The following is a 19,401-nucleotide window of genomic DNA, read 5'->3' on the forward strand; positions in this document are numbered from 1 at the left end:
GCGCCTCTACTTCCAGCCGCAGCCCGAGGGCAACGGCAGCCGCGGGCCGGCGGGCGAGAGGGAGCCGCGCTTGGTCTTCATCGAGGAGGCGGCGGCGGCGGGAGGGGGGAAAGCGGCGCGGGGCCCGGCAGAGCGGTGCCGGGAGCGCAGCGCCTGGGCCTCGGACGTGGAGGTGGTGGGGCCGCTGCGCTCGGGCGGCGCGGCGGGCTCGGCGCTGGCCGAGGTGCGGGTGCGAGAGCCGCGCAAGGGCGAAGCGGCGGCGGCGCCGGGCGGGCGGCTCTTCTCGCTGTGCGCGTGGGACGGGCGGGCGTGGGCGCATCACGGCGCGGCGGGCGGCTTCCTGCTGCGGGTGCGGCCGGCCTCCCCAGGGCTGGGCGCCTGGCTGCTGCCGCTGCCCGAGGCGGGCTGGCTGCGGGCGCTGGGCGCGCTGCTGCTGCTGGGGCTGTCGGCGCTGTTCAGCGGGCTGCGCCTCTCGCTGCTCTCGCTGGACCCGCTGGAGCTCCGCGTCCTGCGCAACAGCGGCTCGGCCGCCGAGCGGGAGCAGGCGCGGCGGGTGCAGGCGGTGCGCGGCGGCGGAGGCACCTACCTGCTGTGCACGCTGCTGCTGGGCCAGGCGGGGGCCAACGCGGCGCTGGCCGGCTGGCTGTGCGCGTCGCTGCCCGGCGGAGGGCCGGCGGCTGGCGGAGGGCCGCGTGGAGCGCCGTGGCTGCCGGTGCTGCTTTGCGCGGCCGCCGTCTTCCTGGGCGGCGAGGTGCTGCCCTACTCGGTGTGCTCGCGGCACGGGCTGGCCATCGCGTCGCGCACGCTGTGCCTCACCCGGCTGCTGATGCTGGCCGCTTTCCCGCTGTGCTACCCGCTCAGCCGGCTGCTGGACTGGGCGCTCCGGCAGGAGCTCAGCGTCTTCTCCACGCGGGAGCGGCTGCTGGAGACGCTGCGCGCCGCCGGGCCCCACGGCGACCTGGTGCGGGAGGAGTTGGCCATGGTGCAGGGAGCGCTGGAGCTGCGCACCAAAGTAGTGGAGGACGTGCTGACGCCGCTGGCCGACTGCTTCATGCTGCGTGCCGACGCTGTGCTGGATTTCGCCACCGTCTCCGAGATCCTTCGCTCCGGCTACACACGCATCCCTGTCTATGAGGGCGACCGGCGTGACAACATCGTCGACCTGCTCTTTGTCAAAGACCTGGCCTTTGTTGACCCCGATGACTGCACCCCGCTGCAGACCGTTACCCGCTTCTACCGCCGCCCGCTCCACTGCGTCTTCAATGACATGCGCCTCGACACGCTGCTTGAGGAGTTCAAGAAGGGTGAGGCTGCAGGGCTGCCATCCCTGGGCTCCCCCTGTATCCCCTCCGGTCCCCGCTCAGCCCACCCAGTGTCACCCTCCAACAGGACCCGGCAGGTACCACGGGTACTGGGGGGAGTCAGGCCCTGCATGTGCTTGGAGTCCACTAGTAAGTCAGCCCTGGGGGCTGCGTGGCCATGCCTATGGTTCTACCGAGGTCATGAGTGCCTTTGGCACTGGTGGCTGCTGTGCTCTGGATGAGGCATCCCGCAGGGTCTCAAGGTGGTGCAGAGTGGCCTGCCCACCCCTCTGTTCATCACTCTGTTCTGCACAGGTGAACGTAGGGCAGATGACATCTCGTTACTCAGTTCTCGCGTTTTCAGCTTAGCAGGGAGAAGCAGCAGATAGAGAGTGGTTCTGAGCATGTGGTTTAAAGAAAAACAGCCTAAACCCCTAGAAAGAACCCCTAGAAAGCTCTGCTTTCTATACAGCTGTGGCAGTATTCATAAAGAGCTGCCAGCAGCCCCAGTGAAGCTGTGCTGTATTTCATTAACTCTTCCTTGTGAATACACACAGCATGTGGCTTTTCCCCCGCTGGGAACCGTGAGCGTTTTGCTGTGTTGCTCAGTACGTCACACCGCGATGAGCGAACCTTTAAGAAATGGCTGCAGCAGTGCCAGCCTGCGTTATGTAACACAGCTCCCAGCTGCCTGCGGCTGCTCTGCCACAAGCAGAGCTGATCATGTGAGAAGGGCCAATCTGCTCCACGCCATGCAGAGAAAGCCTCTGAGTCATCCCCTGCTGGTTCTCAGAGCTGGGGGGCAGCGGAAGACCGGTTTTCTGCATACCAGGAGGGCATATGGGGACATGCAGGTCATCTCTGCATCCCCACCACCTCCAGGGGACACAGGATGAGGAGCTCTGCACAGCACCAAGCACCGTATACCTTGCAATTCTTTCTACACTTTGGTTTCCTGCATATATGTTACAAAGTTCACTTGAGATCTCCCCACCTCTGCCTTGTCCAGAGTCAGCTGTTCCCTGGGATGTCAGATGACTTCTGCACAGTCTTCCCCATCAACCTTCCTGCACTTTATCTGATTTACTTTGTTGTATTCAGCTACTTCTCTTTCCAGATTTGTTCGACAGCCTGGTACCCTATGGATCAATAGACCCATAGGAATGGACCTGTGCTTGCTTAGCTTCCTGCCCTTTCCTTGCCCCTCCACCTTGAAGGTGTTTTCTGTGTGTCACTCCCTCAAGTGACAAGCGCACTCACACACCTTGCCACCAGCTCTCCCCATACTTGTCCCCCATCTCTAGTGAAGGTTCTTTACCTTCTGCTGCTTTGCTCCATTAAACTCCTGGCATTTTGCTTCAGGCTCTTCCTCCCCCACATCTGTTTGCCATCACGGTCTTCTGGGGCATTTTGCTGTAGCTCCTTTGTAGAGCTGTCCCTCAATATTCTGCCTGCTCCTCCATCATTTCTCCTTGTGTTTTCTAACCACATGGCTGAGAACTCCTGCTTTTGGTCTTACAACCTAACCCAGCTCAATGTGTAGTAGTTCCAGCTCTTCCCTCCACCATGTTCTTATCCCCTAGTGTTGCTGGTCTCTTCTAATGCATCTTTCCCCTATTTCTAGCCCTTCATTCACTCCCAGTACCTCGTGTCTGTAGGCGGTCACTCCCAGACTTGAGCCCCACCTAACTGTTCTTCTCTCAGTTTCGAAGGCTCCAGTTCCTGCACTGCCACATATGTTGGCTCCCAGCTGCCTCCAACCCAGTTCACTCGACTACTTAATTTCTAAAATAAAGATTTCCCATTTGTTATTAAGAAACTTCATCACTGTCTCATTTTCTGTGTTCATTTGAATTACAGCAAAGTATCTTGTTGGATCCAGTCAATGTTGCTTTCTACTTCCAGGTTTTCTGTGACACCTCTGCTAATTAGTAAGTGGGCTGGTTGGCTCACTGAGCCGCTAATGAGGGCATTAAGCACTTCACACATTAAGCAGGACAGCAACTGCTCCCGCTGATAGGATCTAGCCTCTTTCGAGGAAATCAAAGTCCCAACTAAGGAGAAGCACTTCCATCCCCAACAAACTTCTACAGCAACCTCTCCTTCCCAACTTTCTTTTCCTTCTCCCATGATTAACAGTTACTCTATCCCTGGTTTCTTTTGGCTATTGCCATGCTTATACAAAATACCCACCAGGTTTTCAATCTTCCCTTCCTGGATAGCAATATTTACTTCCAGATCTGTGTTTCAGCAGTGATTAATGTTCTGCCACATTCTCTACATCTATAATGTAGATGTCAGTTTTCGCATAATGCAAAAGCTGCGCTGTTTCCCTGCCTGAACTCCTTGCCATAATACACAAACATTTGTTCCTACTGAAAATGTCAGTGTATGATTAAACGCAGTGCTTTGCGACTCTCTCTCACACCTCGCTCAGCTCCGTCCTTTTTCCCTCCCCTCTGGCTTGCTGTTCTCACACTGCATGATCCCTGTTTACCCAATGCATTCCTTCTCCCTCACTGTGCAGTCCTACCTGTGCAGACCATCAGCTGCAGGTTGCTGCACTGAGTTTAGCAAAGCAAAACAACGCAGAGGGGCAGATGAGGTCCCACTAAAAGAAAAACTGCCCTTAGGAGGACAGAGCCAGGAAGAGAGCTGTGTGCATACAGGCAGCATGCAATGCTGTGGTCAGTACAACCTGCTCTCCCCATCCCCAGCAGGTAGCCACAGCAATGCCTGCAGCCCTGCGGCCACGGGGAGCCCTTCCTCCAGCCGCAACGCCCTGCTCTGTAGGTGGCACTGGGGAAGTCGCAGTCTCTCTCTATTAAAAGTCATTTATGGATTTTGCCAGCACATTTCCTAGGGGGAGCTCTGCATGCAGAAGTGGCACCTTTCAGAAGGTCACCTTCCTCTGGCACAGGAGCAGTGGAAATTTGCTCATGCCATCATCATCTCTCCAAAGGCTGGAGGCTGAGGTGCAGCTCCAATTATTCTCTGATGGTTTGGTGCCTTTTAAAAGCTGCTAAAAGTAAATCCCCCAGCAGTGAGCTTCCTGCTGAGCAGGGAACAGTTCTGCCCCAGGCTCTGTCTTTGCTTTTATAAATACTCCACAGCCTCTATTAGATGTCTGCAATCGAAAAAATCTGAGAAAGGTTCTTATGTGTGCCAGGAGCTGGGATCAGTGCTATTTCAGCTGCTCTTCTTGCAGCCCTTCTCCTGAACCCACAGTTATTGGGCATCCTGGTGAGGCAGTGCTCATATTCCAGCTGTGTGAGCCCAGAGCCTACAGGAACCCTGAGCTGCCAGGCTGCAAGTGGGTGAGGTGCTGCTACACAAAACCTGGTGGTGGTGAATCATGCTGCAGCTCCTCCTGCAACTCTCATTTCCCCCCAGAACGCTGCTCTGAGCCTCAGTGTGTGAGTGCTGCGCTGCTCCCTGCCCCAGCACTGAGCTGGGACCTTCAGGGTTGGGGGGAGTTACTTCCCTCCTGGCCTCATGGGTAGGAATAAAGTGGCCTACAACAAGGACATCTCTAAAAAACATTCTGCATTTCCCCTTTGGAAATATTTAGGTTTTGGGTTTACCATTTGTGGGCAGGGAGCAGCATACCCAGCAGGCCAACACACAGCTGATGGAAGATGAGATTGTGTCTGTTCTGATCTCCTTCTTGCCCTTCTCCATCTGTTTTGCCAACCATAATACACCAGCTGCTCCAAAAAGCTCATGCCCCCATCTTTCCCCAAGTTCTCCCTAGGATTAGGAAAAGCACCAGAACAGAGTACAAGAGACTTTTGTTCTCCAGTAGAAACAGAAGAATGTTGGTGGAGTTCCCATCCCCAAGGAAGGCCTGGGCTAGGTAAGGTTGTGTGGTTCTCCCCTTTTCATAGCCCTGACTTCTCACAGATCTGGGTGCCCACACATCACCCTGATGCACAAAAGTAAATTACCTGCTTAGTGCTCATCTCATGGAACAAGAGACAACGCTAAGGCATCTTCAGCATTCCTCTGGCAGAGCACCTACATAAAAAAACACTAAGGAAGGATCCTGGTCTATACTTGCAGCCAACAGCACTTTCTTTCCTGAAAGCAAAGGCATTTCCATGTGCTCAGACTATGTTCTCCCATCAGGAAGGACACTTTGGAGTGGATCCATTACCGCCAGAAATCAAGGCTCCTAAAATTGGGCACAAAGCTTCAGCTTTCTGTTCAGGTATCAGCTCCTAGAAGCTTTAGCTGTGTAATTCAGCACTGTTAAGGCATGAACTTCTCAGCAAAGCTGTTGACTGAAAAGAGCAGCTTTTGCATAGCTCATAAAGAGTTCACTACGGTTACATTCACACTGAGCAGGCACTCAGTCACCTATGGGCTTCCTGTACAGAGCAGCCCTTTGCACACATGAAGTTAGTTGCTCATTTGCTCTAGCATTTGCCAAACTGGCTTTGATTCTCAAGTGTTTCACTGCTGCATCACTGATACCTCCATGAAGACACATATGACAGCAGTGGTAGGGCTGTTAGCCCTTTTAATTCATTCCACTGGAACCATCAAGCAGTGGCTACAATAGTGCAGCTTTTGGGATCAGTTTCACAGCTCTTAAAGCTGCTTTAGATCAAGCTTGTTGTTTTGTTTGAGTGATAGATCTCTCTTGACTGCACTCCAACTGAAGCAAATCTCCAGGATGATGCTAGAGAAGAGCTGCCACCCCCTGCACTGTCCCTATATCACCCTGCCTCAGACACAGCTTCCACTTTGCCCAGCTCCAGCCCTTGTACCTGCTCCCATACTCACCAACCATTCCCTGGGTGAACACAGCAGCTCCTACATATAACTGCACACCCAAGCCACAGGCAAGGCACCTCACTGCCAAATTTTAAGGTCTGCTCCAAGAGCAGCACTTTGAAAAAGAGATCATCTCCCTCAGCTGGGAAACCAGACCCAAAGGAAAAGCTGGGTACAGTTGTGGGGAAGTGGGGCTGAGCCCAGCCCACTGCTGGGCACCTGCTGTGCTGCTCACCTGCGTGTCAGCCTGCAGAGCTGGGGGTTTATAGCATAGCTCTGAGTGTTTATTTTCTGTGAAACTCCTGAGCAGGCTGACAGTGCTCCTGGCTCTGCCCCAGTGTGGTCAGACCCTCCCAGCCTAATGGTGCTGGGTTCTCTCTAAGCAATCAGATTAGCTGCTGTGTGAGCATAGGGCTGGAGTCCTGTTTCTCTGTAAATTACAGCATCAGTGGAGGTGCTTGGCCAAAAGAAGAATGGCCTCCATTACTCTCTGACTGCCTTTAAGTAGCACCTAAGCTTTTTGTAAGGGCCTGGTGGTTTTGGGTTGCATGTAAATGTCATTAGCAATGAGCTCTGGGCCAAAAGAAATAACTTCTCCCCTCTCTGCACTCACCCGAGGGCTCGTAGGAGAGCAGATGGCCCCAGCGCTTGGGAGTGGGGTTTGGCAAAGGAGCTGCTTTCAAAAGTTGGACTTTACTGAGATGAAACGTAGCTGTTGCTGCTGTGCTGCAGCCAACTCGGCTTCTTTTTGCTTTTCAAGTCCTGAGACATTTTGCTTTACTATCCATGGAACACACAGTGTGCACAAACTGCTGTGCACAACGGGGGAAATTGCCTGGCCCAAGGAACGCACTGAAAGTTCGGCACCTCCAGGCTATTGATTTGGGTTTTTAAAGTGCATCTCCAGCTTTCTGGGAAGAAAAACATTGCTACTTGCTGTGATGTGATGTTCTCGTTTCTAATTCTGTAGGCGTGGGAGGTGGTGAGCTGCTCTCTGAAATCTTGCAATGAAAGCTTGGTGTGAGGAGGAGGGAATTTATCCTGTGGAAAATGCCCAAACTTTAATGTGAGCAATGTATAAAGCTGATCTCTGTCTGAGAAACATCATTTGCTTGTCCCAGATCCAGGGCAGGGTTATTGGAAGGTCGCCTGTTCCCCATGAGGACAGCTCCAGACTGCCCATCCCTGTCCCACCGTGGGTAACCACTGCTGCTTCAGGAGATCAGCTCCAGGTTTTGGGGGAGAAAAGGGTGTTTTTAGCTTCCCTCAGGCTCCGCAGTGCCCGTAGTAGGATTAGAATTTGCATGCTGCAGGCACAGGGTGCTGCAAGGGGAGACCCCAGAGAGATGGAGAACAAGCAGGAAGGAAGCTGTTGGATGTGGTGCTGATGAAAGATGTTTTTAGTTTTCAGCAAAACAAGAGGTTCAGAACCCATTCAGGAGCTGCAGGAAGTCAGCAGAGCAGTGCTGTTGGTGGGTCTGAGCTGGAAACCCAAAGGTTGTAAAGGGTTTGGAGGCTGGGTTCTAGGTGAGCTGCTGAGGAGCAGAGACCAGAACAGACAGTAAGGGAATAGAGAAGCTGAGCAAGTCAAAACAGCTTACAGAGAGCTGGACATGTGAACACAGATAGTGATGCTCAAAGGGTGCCAAAAGCAAGAAGGCTGAGAGTGTGTCAGCACAGCCACCAGCTCAGGGAGGATGACGTGATTGGGAACCATAGGCACTGCTGTGCAGGGGTCGCTGTCACTTCAGCTGAAGGAAAGCTCTGGTCCCAGCCTATGTAAGGTAATGTGGTGTCATTGTGGCAGGGTTTGGGGAAGATGTTCTCGTGTAAGCTGATGGCTTGCAAAGTGTTCAGGCTCCATGTCCAGATGGTTCGCCCAGGAGTTCTGCAGGAGATGAGCTGAAAGCTGCAAACAAACGTATGCATTTCTGCATTAAAATCAGCTGCCATTGCGAAAGGCTGGAGGCTTTGTCTGTTTTAGGAGAGACTTTAGTATCGTCCAGTGATGGATAGTGGGGGAGCTAATCCTGGCAGTTTGGTACGAAAGATAATTAACAACAGAATGAGCAAACACTGGGGGATGGGAGACACCAGTAGAGCCCAAAGACACACTCATATTTCTGTGCTGGAGGATGTCTCCTTCCTCCATTGGAGCTTTTTCATGCCAGTGAGGTCATGGATAAGCAGGGCACAGCTGGTGGAGGGAGCAGCTGGTTCAGGCATTGGGCAGCTTTGAGGTGTGGTTGTGGTCTTGTCCCTGTCCCACCAGACCCATCTCACTGACTCACAGCGCCGGGATGCCTCTGGCCAGGTGGAGATCTCACTGTCTGCTCTCTCCTTGCAGGGAAGTCTCACCTGGCCATCGTGCAGCGGGTGAACAACGAAGGGGAAGGAGACCCGTTCTACGAGGTGATGGGCATTGTCACCCTTGAGGATGTCATTGAGGAGATCATCAAATCTGAGATCCTGGATGAGACGGATCTGTACAGTTAGTGTCCTGGAGCAGCTACTGCGGTGGCAGGAGCCAGGGTGGGAGCCCACAGACAGGCAGAGGTGTGGGTAGGAAAGGGGCAAAGCAAACTGCCGTCCTTCCCCAGACAAGGATGATGGAGGGATGCTGGTCCAATGTTAAGGAACATTTTGTGCTGGAGGCAGATCGGCCCCAGCCTTGTTCCGAAGGCAGCAGCATGCTTTGCCTCCCAGGTGTTGCCCAGCATGGTTTGTCCACCCCTCTGCTTCCCTGCCGCGATGTGAGCCGGGTGTGCCTCTGTGGTTAACCTCCACCCTCTGCCCACAGCGGACAACCGGAAAAAGGAACGTGTGCCCCACCGGGGCCGCAAGCCCCAGGACTTCTCCATCTTCAGGCTGTCAGACAGCGAGATGAAGGTGAAGATCTCCCCGCAGCTCCTGCTGGCGACACATCGCTTCATGGCTACAGGTACCCTTAGCCTGGGGGAGAAATGGGATGCAATGGCCTTGAGTTTGGCTCAGCATGCACTGAGGTGTAAGTGCTGTGGGGAGGTGGGCTCCCAGCACCCCATTGTCCCCCCAGCCCCACTGAGCACCCCTGTATCGCCTCCCAGTAGAGGTGGAGCCCTTCAAGTCCCCATACCTCTCCGAGAAGATCCTGCTGCGGCTCCTCAAGCACCCCAATGTCATCCAGGAGCTGAAGTATGACCGCAAGAACAAGAAGGCAGCAGAGCATTACCTCTACCAGCGCAACCGCCCCGTCGACTACTTTGTGCTCATCCTGCAGGTGTGGGGCAGAGGGGTGCAGGGTGGCACGTGTTGACATGGGTTGACGCAGGGTGGCACAGGGTGGCCTTTCTGAGTGGGTTTCCCTCCTCCTTCCAGGGAAAAGTGGAGGTGGAGGTTGGCAAGGAAGGGCTGCGCTTTGAGAACGGGGCATTCACTTACTATGGAGTCCCTGCCATCATGGCTGTCGTCTCCTCGGGTAAGGGCTCTGTGGGCCCTCCAGCCCTGCCCTCACTTCTGCTCACTGGGGGACAAGGGTGAGATGCACACAGTACCCCTCCTGTGCAGCTCATGCATCCTTGTTGTCATTGCAGATAACGATGTGCGGAAAGTGGGCAGCGTGGCGGGATCGTCCTTCCTGTGTAGGTATTTAGAGGCACCTCTCGTGGCAATGGAGGGACAGTGGGTGTGCTCCCCAATGAGCAGCTCCAGCTCTGCTCCAGAGCTCAGTGGAGAAATGACGTGCTGATGCAAATGCCAACTCTTGGGTATTTAACAACTAATTAATTAACTCTGGTTATACAACTCCCTTATTGAACCCTCCCTTATTGGTGTTGGTGGCCAGGGCAGGTGCGAAGCCCGGAGCAGGGCAAAGCAGGAGGCCAGGCACGTTTCTCCACTGCTATCACTTGGACTTTTGCTCCCAGTGGGATGAAGCATCTCTGACAGTACTCAGCACTATGCTCAGATGTTTATTTGCATTAGGTTTTTGTCCAGGGATGACACAAAGAAGAGTCACTGGGGGAGGAGCAGGGAGTTTGGGGCCCAGCCTGGTGCATAATTACATCTTTATTTTTCCTCATATGTGCTCCTTCTTACATGTCTCCTCCCTGCCCTCCCACACCTCTCCCTGCAGTGCCTGTCTCAGTGTCCCGTACCTTCGCCTTCAGCAGAGGGGACTCCCTGGCTGGCTCTCCAGGTAATGGCACCCAGCTTTGGGCAGGGGCCTGGGCAGTCCTGCAGGTGCCTCACCTGCCTCGACCCATAAAGAAGGGGGTGGGGAGAAACAAGAGCCTTAAATGGATTGGGCTTTTTTTGCACTTCCCATAAATTTAATTTCCTGCATGTGGTGCTTATGTTTCCTGTCTGCTTGCTGCTGCTGACCGTGGTTAGCCACAGCTCTGCGTGCATGCTGACCTGCTGAGCTTGCTTTCTGGGAACTGAAATCAGGAGGGCATTTTAGCAGCAGAGCAAAGTCAGTGATATGTTGATGTCACCTATGTGAGGAGCAAGCTGCCTTTGTTCTCTAATAAATCACTGACCAGACAAAATCATACTGTATATTACAAGCCATCAGTTAGTGTGCTGCCCTGCTTGCTTTGTGGGACACCCTGCAGCAGGCACATTTACCCTGATAGCACTGCACCCTGCATGGGGTGGCACAGGGAAAGCAGGAAGACAGTGCCGGGGGGCAGGATGACAAGAGGACAGCAGGAGGTGAGGTGGCCACTGCTGCCCCACAGCTGGGTGAAGGTCTCCTGCCCCAAGTGCTTCTTCCAGGCATGGATGAGCCAATGGGGCACAGCTGCTGGATGCAACAAGGATACCTGACTAAGCATGATGTCTTCTCCCTTCTTCTCTCCCCTCTCTCTGCCTCCCACCTCTCCCCAGTGAACCGGTCCCCCTCGCGGTGCAGCGGGCTCAACCGCTCCGAGTCCCCAAACCGGGAGCACAGTGACTACGGGGGCAGCACCATGCAGCTCTACAGCAGCAGCAATAACATCTACACACCCGACTACTCCGTGCACATCCTTTGTGATGTCCAATTTGTCAAGGTATGGCTGGGCGGGCTGTGCCACCCCTGCATTCCTTGGAGCACCCTGCTGCCCTCAGAGCCATGTGAATATCCCACTGTATGCCCAGGTGACCCGGCAGCAGTACCAGAACGCGCTGGTGGCCAGCCGCATGGACAGCTCGCCCCAGTCCCCTGATGTGGAAGCCTTTGACAGGGACTCAACAAAGGCTTCAACAGCTCGGGGCACCCCACAAACACCCAAAGAGGACACCACCACCCTCCTGATTGAGAAGAACAGCCGGTCTGAGGGTCAGCGCAGCCCCAGTGACTCTGTGTGCCTGCGCATGGAGGCCATCCCCTTCATCCAGGAGGAGCTGGCAGAGCAACAGGAGGGTGGTGAGCAGCAGGGTGAGTTGGGCTGGGGGCAGAGCTCAGGGGCAGTGGGGGCTCAGGCTGCCCCGGGGCATTGCAGGCAGGCTGGGCTCTTGCAGACAGGGAGTGCTGCGGCCCTGGCCTGGAGGCAGAGTCCCCAGGAAGGGAGGTCGGGAGCGGCTCCTCTCCCAGCAGTTCCGAGGAGACTTTGGGCAAGAGGCTGCTGAGATCACTGAGTGAGTGACTGAGCAAGGTGCTCTGCACCCTTATGCCCAATGCATGCAGGGCATGCTCCAGCCCAAGCACCCCAGGCCCAGCAGCCACTTGGTGCTGCTGCTGCAGGTGAGCGCAGGCAGCGACAGTCACCAGAGGGTGAGCAGATGCCAGAAGAGAGTTCCAACCTCGCCCCGCTGATCACCTGAGCAGAAGCGTGGCCAGAGCACGGTGCTGGAGGCCCACGTGGATCCCAGGTAGGAGCCTGCCCTTTGCCCCCGCAAGCAAGCATGAGGTTGTTTTTCACATTGTAAAATCAAGTTTTGTGCTGTTCAAACAGCAAAGCCAAATGATAGAGGGTGCAGAAAGACTCACTCTATGCTTAGCAGCAATAGGCAAGGGCGGTCCTGTGCAGGCATACACGTAACAGGGGGCTGCAGCAGGGTCCAAGGCTGCAGCAACAGAACCCAGGCACCCATAGGGTGGTGATGGCAGAGAGAGAGAGAGAGAGAGAGGGAGAGAGAGAGAGAGAGAGAGTGAGGCCCCTACTCATACTTTTGCTCCAGCTACCTGCACTGGGCTGCGCGTGTCTTCCAGGTCTGCAGCATGGTGGTCTCCTGCCACAAGGCCCTTGTCCAGCAGCAGCAGGTCTGCACTCGCTCTGCCCGCCCGCTCGTGCCGCCCCTCCCTGCAGGACTGCAGAGCCCCATCCCCAGGCCAAAGGACACGCTGCGGGGACTGAAGCATCGAGTGGCATGGAGCAGCTTGCTGGAGCACGAGGGCCCCGGCCCAGCTGCTCCCTGGTAGTACCTGGTCTCAAGGAAGAGGTGGAGAAAGAAAAGGGGGAGAAGAGTTCCCTGCGGGCAGCACAGGGAGGGGCAGCCCAAGCCATAGCACCCTCAGCATCATTGCGCATCCCCATCCTGCGAGGCCTGGAGCCCCGCCCTGCTGGGCACTGCACACACGTGCTCTCCGCCATAAGGAGACAATGCTATTTGGGGGGTGCCACCCACAGCTCAGGGCCCCAGTACACGTCTGTGCCGTGCCCAGTGCCGTGCACAGCCGCAGCGCACACCAACATCGCCGCAGCCCGGCACGGGAGCACAGCTCACCCCCATGACCGGCTGCTCCACGCCGCATTGACCATCCTCTGCGCGAGGCAGGCTTGTGCCAAGCCTCCAGGTCAGCACCGACCGGTCCGTAGTTTTGTAGAGGCTGAACGCGACAGGGATGTCAACATTAAAAGTGATTTCTCCCTGAGTGATGCCCTGTTTGCGTTGATGGGTGCAGGGACAGCTCCTGCTGCCTGTGTGAGGATGGGCTCCTGGGCAGGGGTTAGACCAGCAACACAGACAAGGGCTGGGGAGGGAGAACAGGAGTTAATAATACACGTGCTGGAGTACAGCTTGAGATAGTGGAAGAAATCTCATGGTCCGGCAGTGCTGATAAAACCTCAGCTGGAATAACGGCATCCCTGCCTGGGTCCTGCCCCACTAAGGAAACAAAGCAATTGACAGGAAGCCAGGGGAAAGCAAGGGCTGGAAAACAACCTGCCCACCAGAGGCTGAGGGAAACGAGGTCGCAGAATCTGAACTGGTGGAGGATAAGAAGGGGAAAGAGGAAGCTGGCAAGTACATATAAAGCTCTTGGAAAAGAGAAAAGGAATAATCTGTTCTCTGTTGCCATGGTAAGTGAGATAATGGGTAATGAGCTTACACCATAGGAAAAGAGAAATTTAGGTCACTCATTAGAAAAATAAACCTGGTAAGCATAGCAGAGTGCTAGTACAGGCTCTATGCCTGGAGGTCCCTGAGGAGTGTAACCAGATGTCAGAAATAACAGACTACCCTTGAGATCAGCCCTGGAAGTCATCCTTTAACCATCACCATCCCATCTGTGGGTGGGCACCAAGAAGAGAAAAAGCTCCCACTGTAGACAAAATGCTGCCTCAGTCTCACATTTGTGCAATATGAATAACCACTCTGAGAAAGACAGAGGCATGAGAAGATGCATGAACCCCCTTGGCCTGACAAGGGAAGCAGTGGAAGTTTCCTGAAGGCCACAAAGCATCTGCTTCATTTCACAGACTGCAGACAAAACCAGAGACTGAATGCACTCTGCAAACACAGCAAAGGAGCACGGCAGTTTTCCCCTTTACTTTTGGAGCTGTAGCATAAGCAAAATCCCTGAAGGCTATCACTGACTGACCCAAAGAAATGAAGCTGATCCACTTTCCTCATCAAGACTTTGGCAGGAGCCTGTTATATCAAGGTGGCAATATCAGCTCCTGACTGCACAGAGCAGCAGCAGATGGTCCTAGCACTTCTTCAGTGCCAGAAACACAGGCTGTTGCTGACAGAACCCACTAAAGCCAAAGTAGTGGTTCACCAGCAGTCTGCAGGAAAAAAAAGAAAAAAAAACAGGAACTATCCATTGGCCAGGAACTCAGGGCCAGGGAGAGAGGCCAGATGGCTGGGTATCACATGGACATCCAGCAAGGAAGCACAGACAGAATAGGGCAGACAGTACATCAGGGGGAGAAGCAGGAATAAGACAGACATGAAAAACTGGTCAGCCACGTGCAGAATTACAGGAGTTCCAAACTACACTACTCCAATAGGACTGTGCTCAACGAATAGCAACAGTGACCAGACATGCAACATGCAGCAAGGGAGAAAGGGAAACCTCTTGGATCACATGGAGTGAAGTCCAATGGGCAAAGCAAGATGCCAACACTTAAACCTCAGCTTAAACCTTCAGGTCGGCATAACCGGAAGGCAGCAGGGTGCAGAGAAAAGGAGTCACCTTCACCTTACTGTGCCAAGTGGTACAGCTCCACAGTGTGTGCCCTTCCACCAGCAGCAAGCTGCCAGCATGGCAGGCAGTGCTCACACAGGGAAGACATCACACAAGGCAGGGATAGCATTCAGAGATGAAGATTTAATTTTCTGTCAGCAACACTAAGGAATCATCACAGTTACAAATGTTTGCTCGCATCAGGCTCAGAAATGTGTGGAGGAAAGCTAGCAACAGCTTTGCCCCTACACAAAATACTACCAGGTGACAACAGTTGACAACTTGTCTCAGATAACAACTACTTGGCTGTTACCCCATAGCGCACTGCACTGGCACAGGACTTAGCCTAGATCAAACAGATCAGTGTAAGGAGTTGATTTGGATGTGCTAAAGATGCAGCTCTAAGTGCCTGAAGATCAGGCTGCTGTCCAACAAGAACTAAGGCAGCTCATGCTGTCCCCACCTCTTGGGGCTTATCATATTGCAAGGGGTACTTCATTGAAGGTCAAAATAAGACTATTCCTGATTGAGCTACTGCTCCCATCTTTTTTAAACCCCAAGAGGCGTGGACATGGCAAGCTATGAGTAAGACAGGACTACACATTACAACTTTGGTGAGTTCATGTAAGTTTGGTTGTTCGTGTGCTTCACTGGATTTTTGTGACAGCCTCGTGGATGGACTTGGCCACGTAGTCCAGGTTCTTGGTAGTCAGACCACACATGTTGATGCGCCCACTAGCCATCAGGTAGATGTGTTTTTCTTTGATCATGTACTCCACTTGCTTAGCTGGGGAAGCAATTAGACATTAGGTCAGAGCAGTAATTCCAAAGCTTAGAAAAGACCGAAGAACCAGGTTAAGCTGCTTGACTCTTCCACAATAAGCAAAAGACTTTCAGCACCGGACGCTAAAATGCTGATGCTTCAGCCCTGCCTAGCTATAACAGCAGCAATATCAGGTCACCCAAGAAATTCCTGCCTCGACTATTTCAGCCCCTTTCACCCTCAGCACCACCCTTTTCACGCAATCCCCACTTCCCTTCCTAAGGCAGCAATAAAGCTGTACTTTGTACTTACGGTTCAACCCTGTAAAGCTAAACATGCCAATTTGATCTGTGATGTGGTTCCAGGTGCCCGGGGTCCCAAGGGACTCCAGGCGAGACCGGAGCTCTGAGCGCATCAGCAAGACCCGATCTGCCATTGTCTTCACATTGTCCTTCCTGCAGCAGCAAGAAGCAGAGAGTGAGGGCAGGCACCTACCTGGTTTAGAGCCTAACACCCACAGAGAAAACCTCTCCTTTCCCTCTCCACTGGTCCTAAGACACCTACCACTCAGCAAAGAGCTGTGGGGAAGTCAGTGTAGTCGCTACAATGCGTGCTCCCTGGGAGGGAGGGTTGGACCAAGTGGTACGCACAATCTTCTCCATCTGGGAAAGCACACGCTGCACATTGTCTTCATCCTTCCCCACCACAGTCAGGTTCCCCACACGTTCATCTGCACAGAAGCCAAGAGAAATGACTAACTGGTCCTACACATTGCTGCAAAGTAGGGCTCTGCCCTCCTCCAAGCATGCCAGCCCCATATGTCTGGGTACGATGCCTCTGGGCCAGCTTACTACCAGACACTCACTGTAGAGCCCAAAGTTCTTGGAAAACGACTGTGCACAGAAGAGCTCAAAGCCCTCGGAGACAAAGTATCGCACAGCCCAGGCATCCTTGTCCAGGCTGCCAGAGGCAAAACCTTGATATGCAGAGTCGAAGAACGGAAACAGGCACCGTCGCTGTAAGGAGGAACAGTGTTAGAGGGAAATCCCATTTCCACAACCTTCACTTTACCCCCCACCGCTGTCCCCCACTGGAGGGCAAATGACTACTGAGCTTCTAGATGAATACAAAGGAAACATGGCCCAGAAACATCAGACTACAGTCTTTTCACTAGAGGTAGAGGAAGGCTGAGGTGGTCAAGAAAAGGTCAAATGCAAAAGAGAACTGTAGCAGTTCTCTCCCTCCTATTCTAAAGGAAGTAGGGCACAAGATAAGCACTGCCTTATATCTTAGTATTGAGCACCTGCGAAAAGCAGGTGCCACCAGAGAATCTTTCTAGCACAGAAAACCCTCGCTGCAGCTTCTCCTACTGAGTCTGAAGGTAAGAATTTCGAGGCATGAGCAGAACTGGGATGTTTCCATCCTCTGAGCCCTCTATTCTCACAGCACAGACTATGAGTATCCTGGTAGCCTCTCTCTTCAATACCTGCCCTATGGGACACTTCTAGCTCCTGCCACATCTCATGCCATTCCCTGGAATCTGATTTGGATGCAAGTGCTCCAGCTGGCACAAGAGCTTTCTGTCCACTCCACACTGACATAGCCCTGTCAGAAGCTCATACCTTCATAACAGCAGCAATCTGCTTCCATTGGTCTGGAGTAGGGTCTGTACCCGTTGGGTTGTGTGCACAGGCATGAAGGATGAAAATGGAGAACTCTGGGGCTTTCTGGGGAGAGAGCAGGTCTCTGTCATATGCAGTACCATACCAAAGCACCCACGGCAAAGAGAGAGGCTGTGAGCTGCTCTGGACACCAGCAGTCTTTTCAGCAGGGATGCACTTTCAGAGCTCAACCAGCTGCTGACTGCCCTGGACCAAGCTCAGCCCATCCTATCCCATCCCATTACTCACCTCCATGTCATCCAGCAGCCCCTGGAGGTCCAACCCCCTCTTGGCAGCATCCCAGTAGTGGTAGGTTCTAATGTCTTTAAACCCAGCATCCATAAATACAGAGTTGTGGTTCTCTGAGGAAAGAGGTCACATATCATGAGATGCGAGCCCAGCAAAGCCCATTCTGTCCTAATAGCTCCCTAAATAGCACCAAAACACAGAGACAGAGCCTTCACCCAAAAAAAGAAGGGCTTTCTTGGCCTCCAGTCCCCTGACCCAGGGAGGAAGCAGCACCAGGGCAGCACTCACCCCATGTTGGGGACGAGACGTACACAGGAGTGGCGGTGTTGTTATTCCCATTGTACCAACGCCTTAGGAACTCGGCACCTATACGCAGAGCACCTGTCCCACCCAAGCCCTGGACACTTCCAACCTGGAAAAGAGAAAGAAGCCACAGGGTCAGCCTGCACACACAGAGCATGGCAATAGGCAGAGCGAGCCGGGACAGCAGACCCACCCTCTTCTGTGCAATGGCCGGGCTGTCGTCACCCAGCGCGATGCGGGAGGCGTTGGCGCGGAACTCAGGCAGGCCGAGGATGGGCAGGTACTCGTGGTTGAGGCTGCTGTCGCCAGCGATCAGCTGCTCCACTTTCCTCACCACCGGCAGGACCCACGGCTGGCCTTCATCCGTGCGGTACGCTGCAGGCAGAGCAGGGGCCAAAAAAACAGGTCATGACCTTCGCCAGGCCTGCACGCGTCTGACCTTCCGGGTCACGCCGTCACCACCCGCGCTGGACGCCGCCATGGGCGGCGGGGCCCGCCCCCTGGAGCGAGGCCTCGCTACGCCCACCGCCGGGCCCCGGCCTCGTCCCCGGGACGGGGCCCCGCGACGAGGAGGGAGGCCTCGGACTCACCGCCCACACCCAGGTTGACCTTCCGCGAGTCGCCGTCCTCCCGGAAGTCTGCCGTCAGCTTGAAGACGGCGACGGGCGGAGCGCGGGGCACGGCGGCGAAGATGGAAGCGGCCATGGCGGTGCGAACGCCGCACGGTGCGTTACAACCGCCGCGCGGATCCTGGAGGAGACCCTCACCTTCAGCGGCGGGGCGGGGCCGCCGGGCACCTTCGCCAATCAGTGCGGCGCCGTGACAGCCGTGCCCTATACTTCAGCCAATCAGCGGCAGCCGAGCGGTCGGGTGGCGGCGGCGCCCATTGGCTGGCGGCACCGCGGCTCCACCCTCTCCATGGCGGTGGCCGCGGGAGCCGCGCCCGCGCGTGGGGACGGCCGGAGCGCGGAGCGTCCGCGGGTGCGGTGCCCGCTGGGTGCTGTGCGGTACCCAGAGCACAGCGCGGCCCCAGCGCCGCCCCTTCCGGTGATCCGGTGCGCCGCCGCCTGCCGGCAGCAGCCCCGCTCAGCCCCCGGCAACGGTTGCTAATTGCGGAGATTCGCGTTCTCTCGTGCCGCGGGTGCGACGCGGTGCGTTCGATCACGAGGACCCGCTCGGCCGCCGGCAGCGGGCAGCTAAACCCTTCCCAGAGGGCTTAGGCGGGGGATGCTCCGCGCTGCGGGTCCGCGGCTGTGCCGGGCGGGGACGGCAGAGGGCAGAGCCGCCCCGCGCATCCAGGGGCTCTGCCGCTCAGCGGGAGCCCGGCGTGGCCCCGTCGGATCCCGGTGCGTCGGAAGTTGGTGGGAAACCTGCGGCGCCTGGGAAAGTCTTCAAGGCAAACAGGAAGGGCGTCGCCAACCGCAGCCCCACTGGTGCGACTCGAAGATGCGCACCGCTCCCCTTGACACCGAGAAGGGTGTTCACCAAGTGTTTGCCGGGTGTTCGCCGTTCACCAAGTGTTTTCTCAGAGGGGCGGTGTCACTGTGCCTTTGGGAGCCTTGCCTCAGCCACGCTGCAAGCCCACTTGGGACCTCGAAAGAATAACAGTGGGAAAGGCAGGGAGATCCAACCAGCCCTAGGGGTTGGCTCTGGTTGGGGTTCTTAGACCGAATGGGACAAAACCTCTGTTGGACCCTGGGAAAAAGCTGAGTGGGAGCCCAGGAGGAGCTCAGGTTGCAGACACAGTGATGGATTGCAAACTCCTGATGTTGTCAGGTGTTGTGAGGGCACCTGAAAACCCTAATCATAACCGTAACATTAACCTTATTCCTAACCCTAATCTTATTCATATCCTCAGCCCTTACCCTATAACCTGATAAAGGGCTCTCAGGCTTCTTAAGGGCTATGGATGCTGCTAAATGCAATGATGAGCAAAGATGTGGTGATGAGAAGAGAAGCAACTGCTGAAAA

General features: G+C 55.0%; 2 protein-coding genes across 2 annotated transcripts; one reads left to right on the top strand and one right to left on the bottom strand.

The window, feature by feature from the left end:
- Positions 1–4: 4 nt before the first annotated feature.
- Positions 5–12,322, top strand: CNNM1 (cyclin and CBS domain divalent metal cation transport mediator 1; the record flags this gene model as incomplete). The annotated part of the gene is made up of 12 exons (XM_042832529.1): positions 5–1,304; positions 8,428–8,571; positions 8,881–9,021; positions 9,170–9,339; positions 9,438–9,537; positions 9,653–9,700; positions 10,195–10,257; positions 10,950–11,113; positions 11,202–11,481; positions 11,565–11,681; positions 11,788–11,915; positions 12,256–12,322. Coding segments are annotated over 11 exons (2,607 nt in total), but the record flags the coding sequence as incomplete, so codon positions are not given.
- Positions 12,323–14,578: 2,256 nt separating this feature from the next.
- Positions 14,579–18,162, bottom strand: GOT1 (glutamic-oxaloacetic transaminase 1). The gene is made up of 9 exons (XM_042832506.1): positions 18,021–18,162; positions 17,624–17,805; positions 17,416–17,539; positions 17,128–17,240; positions 16,840–16,944; positions 16,083–16,233; positions 15,782–15,947; positions 15,530–15,672; positions 14,579–15,241 (listed from the first exon to the last, which is right to left on the bottom strand). Exons 1-9 carry the CDS (start codon positions 18,133–18,135, stop codon positions 15,102–15,104), a joined length of 1,239 nt encoding a protein of 412 aa, XP_042688440.1. The 5' UTR covers positions 18,136–18,162; the 3' UTR covers positions 14,579–15,101.
- Positions 18,163–19,401: the final 1,239 nt, after the last annotated feature.

Source organism: Centrocercus urophasianus, unplaced genomic scaffold (genome assembly GCF_019232065.1).
Source record: "Centrocercus urophasianus isolate 14NV4802_14NV808 unplaced genomic scaffold, USGS_Curo_1.0 seq_1055, whole genome shotgun sequence".
Classification (NCBI taxonomy): domain Eukaryota; kingdom Metazoa; phylum Chordata; class Aves; order Galliformes; family Phasianidae; genus Centrocercus; species Centrocercus urophasianus.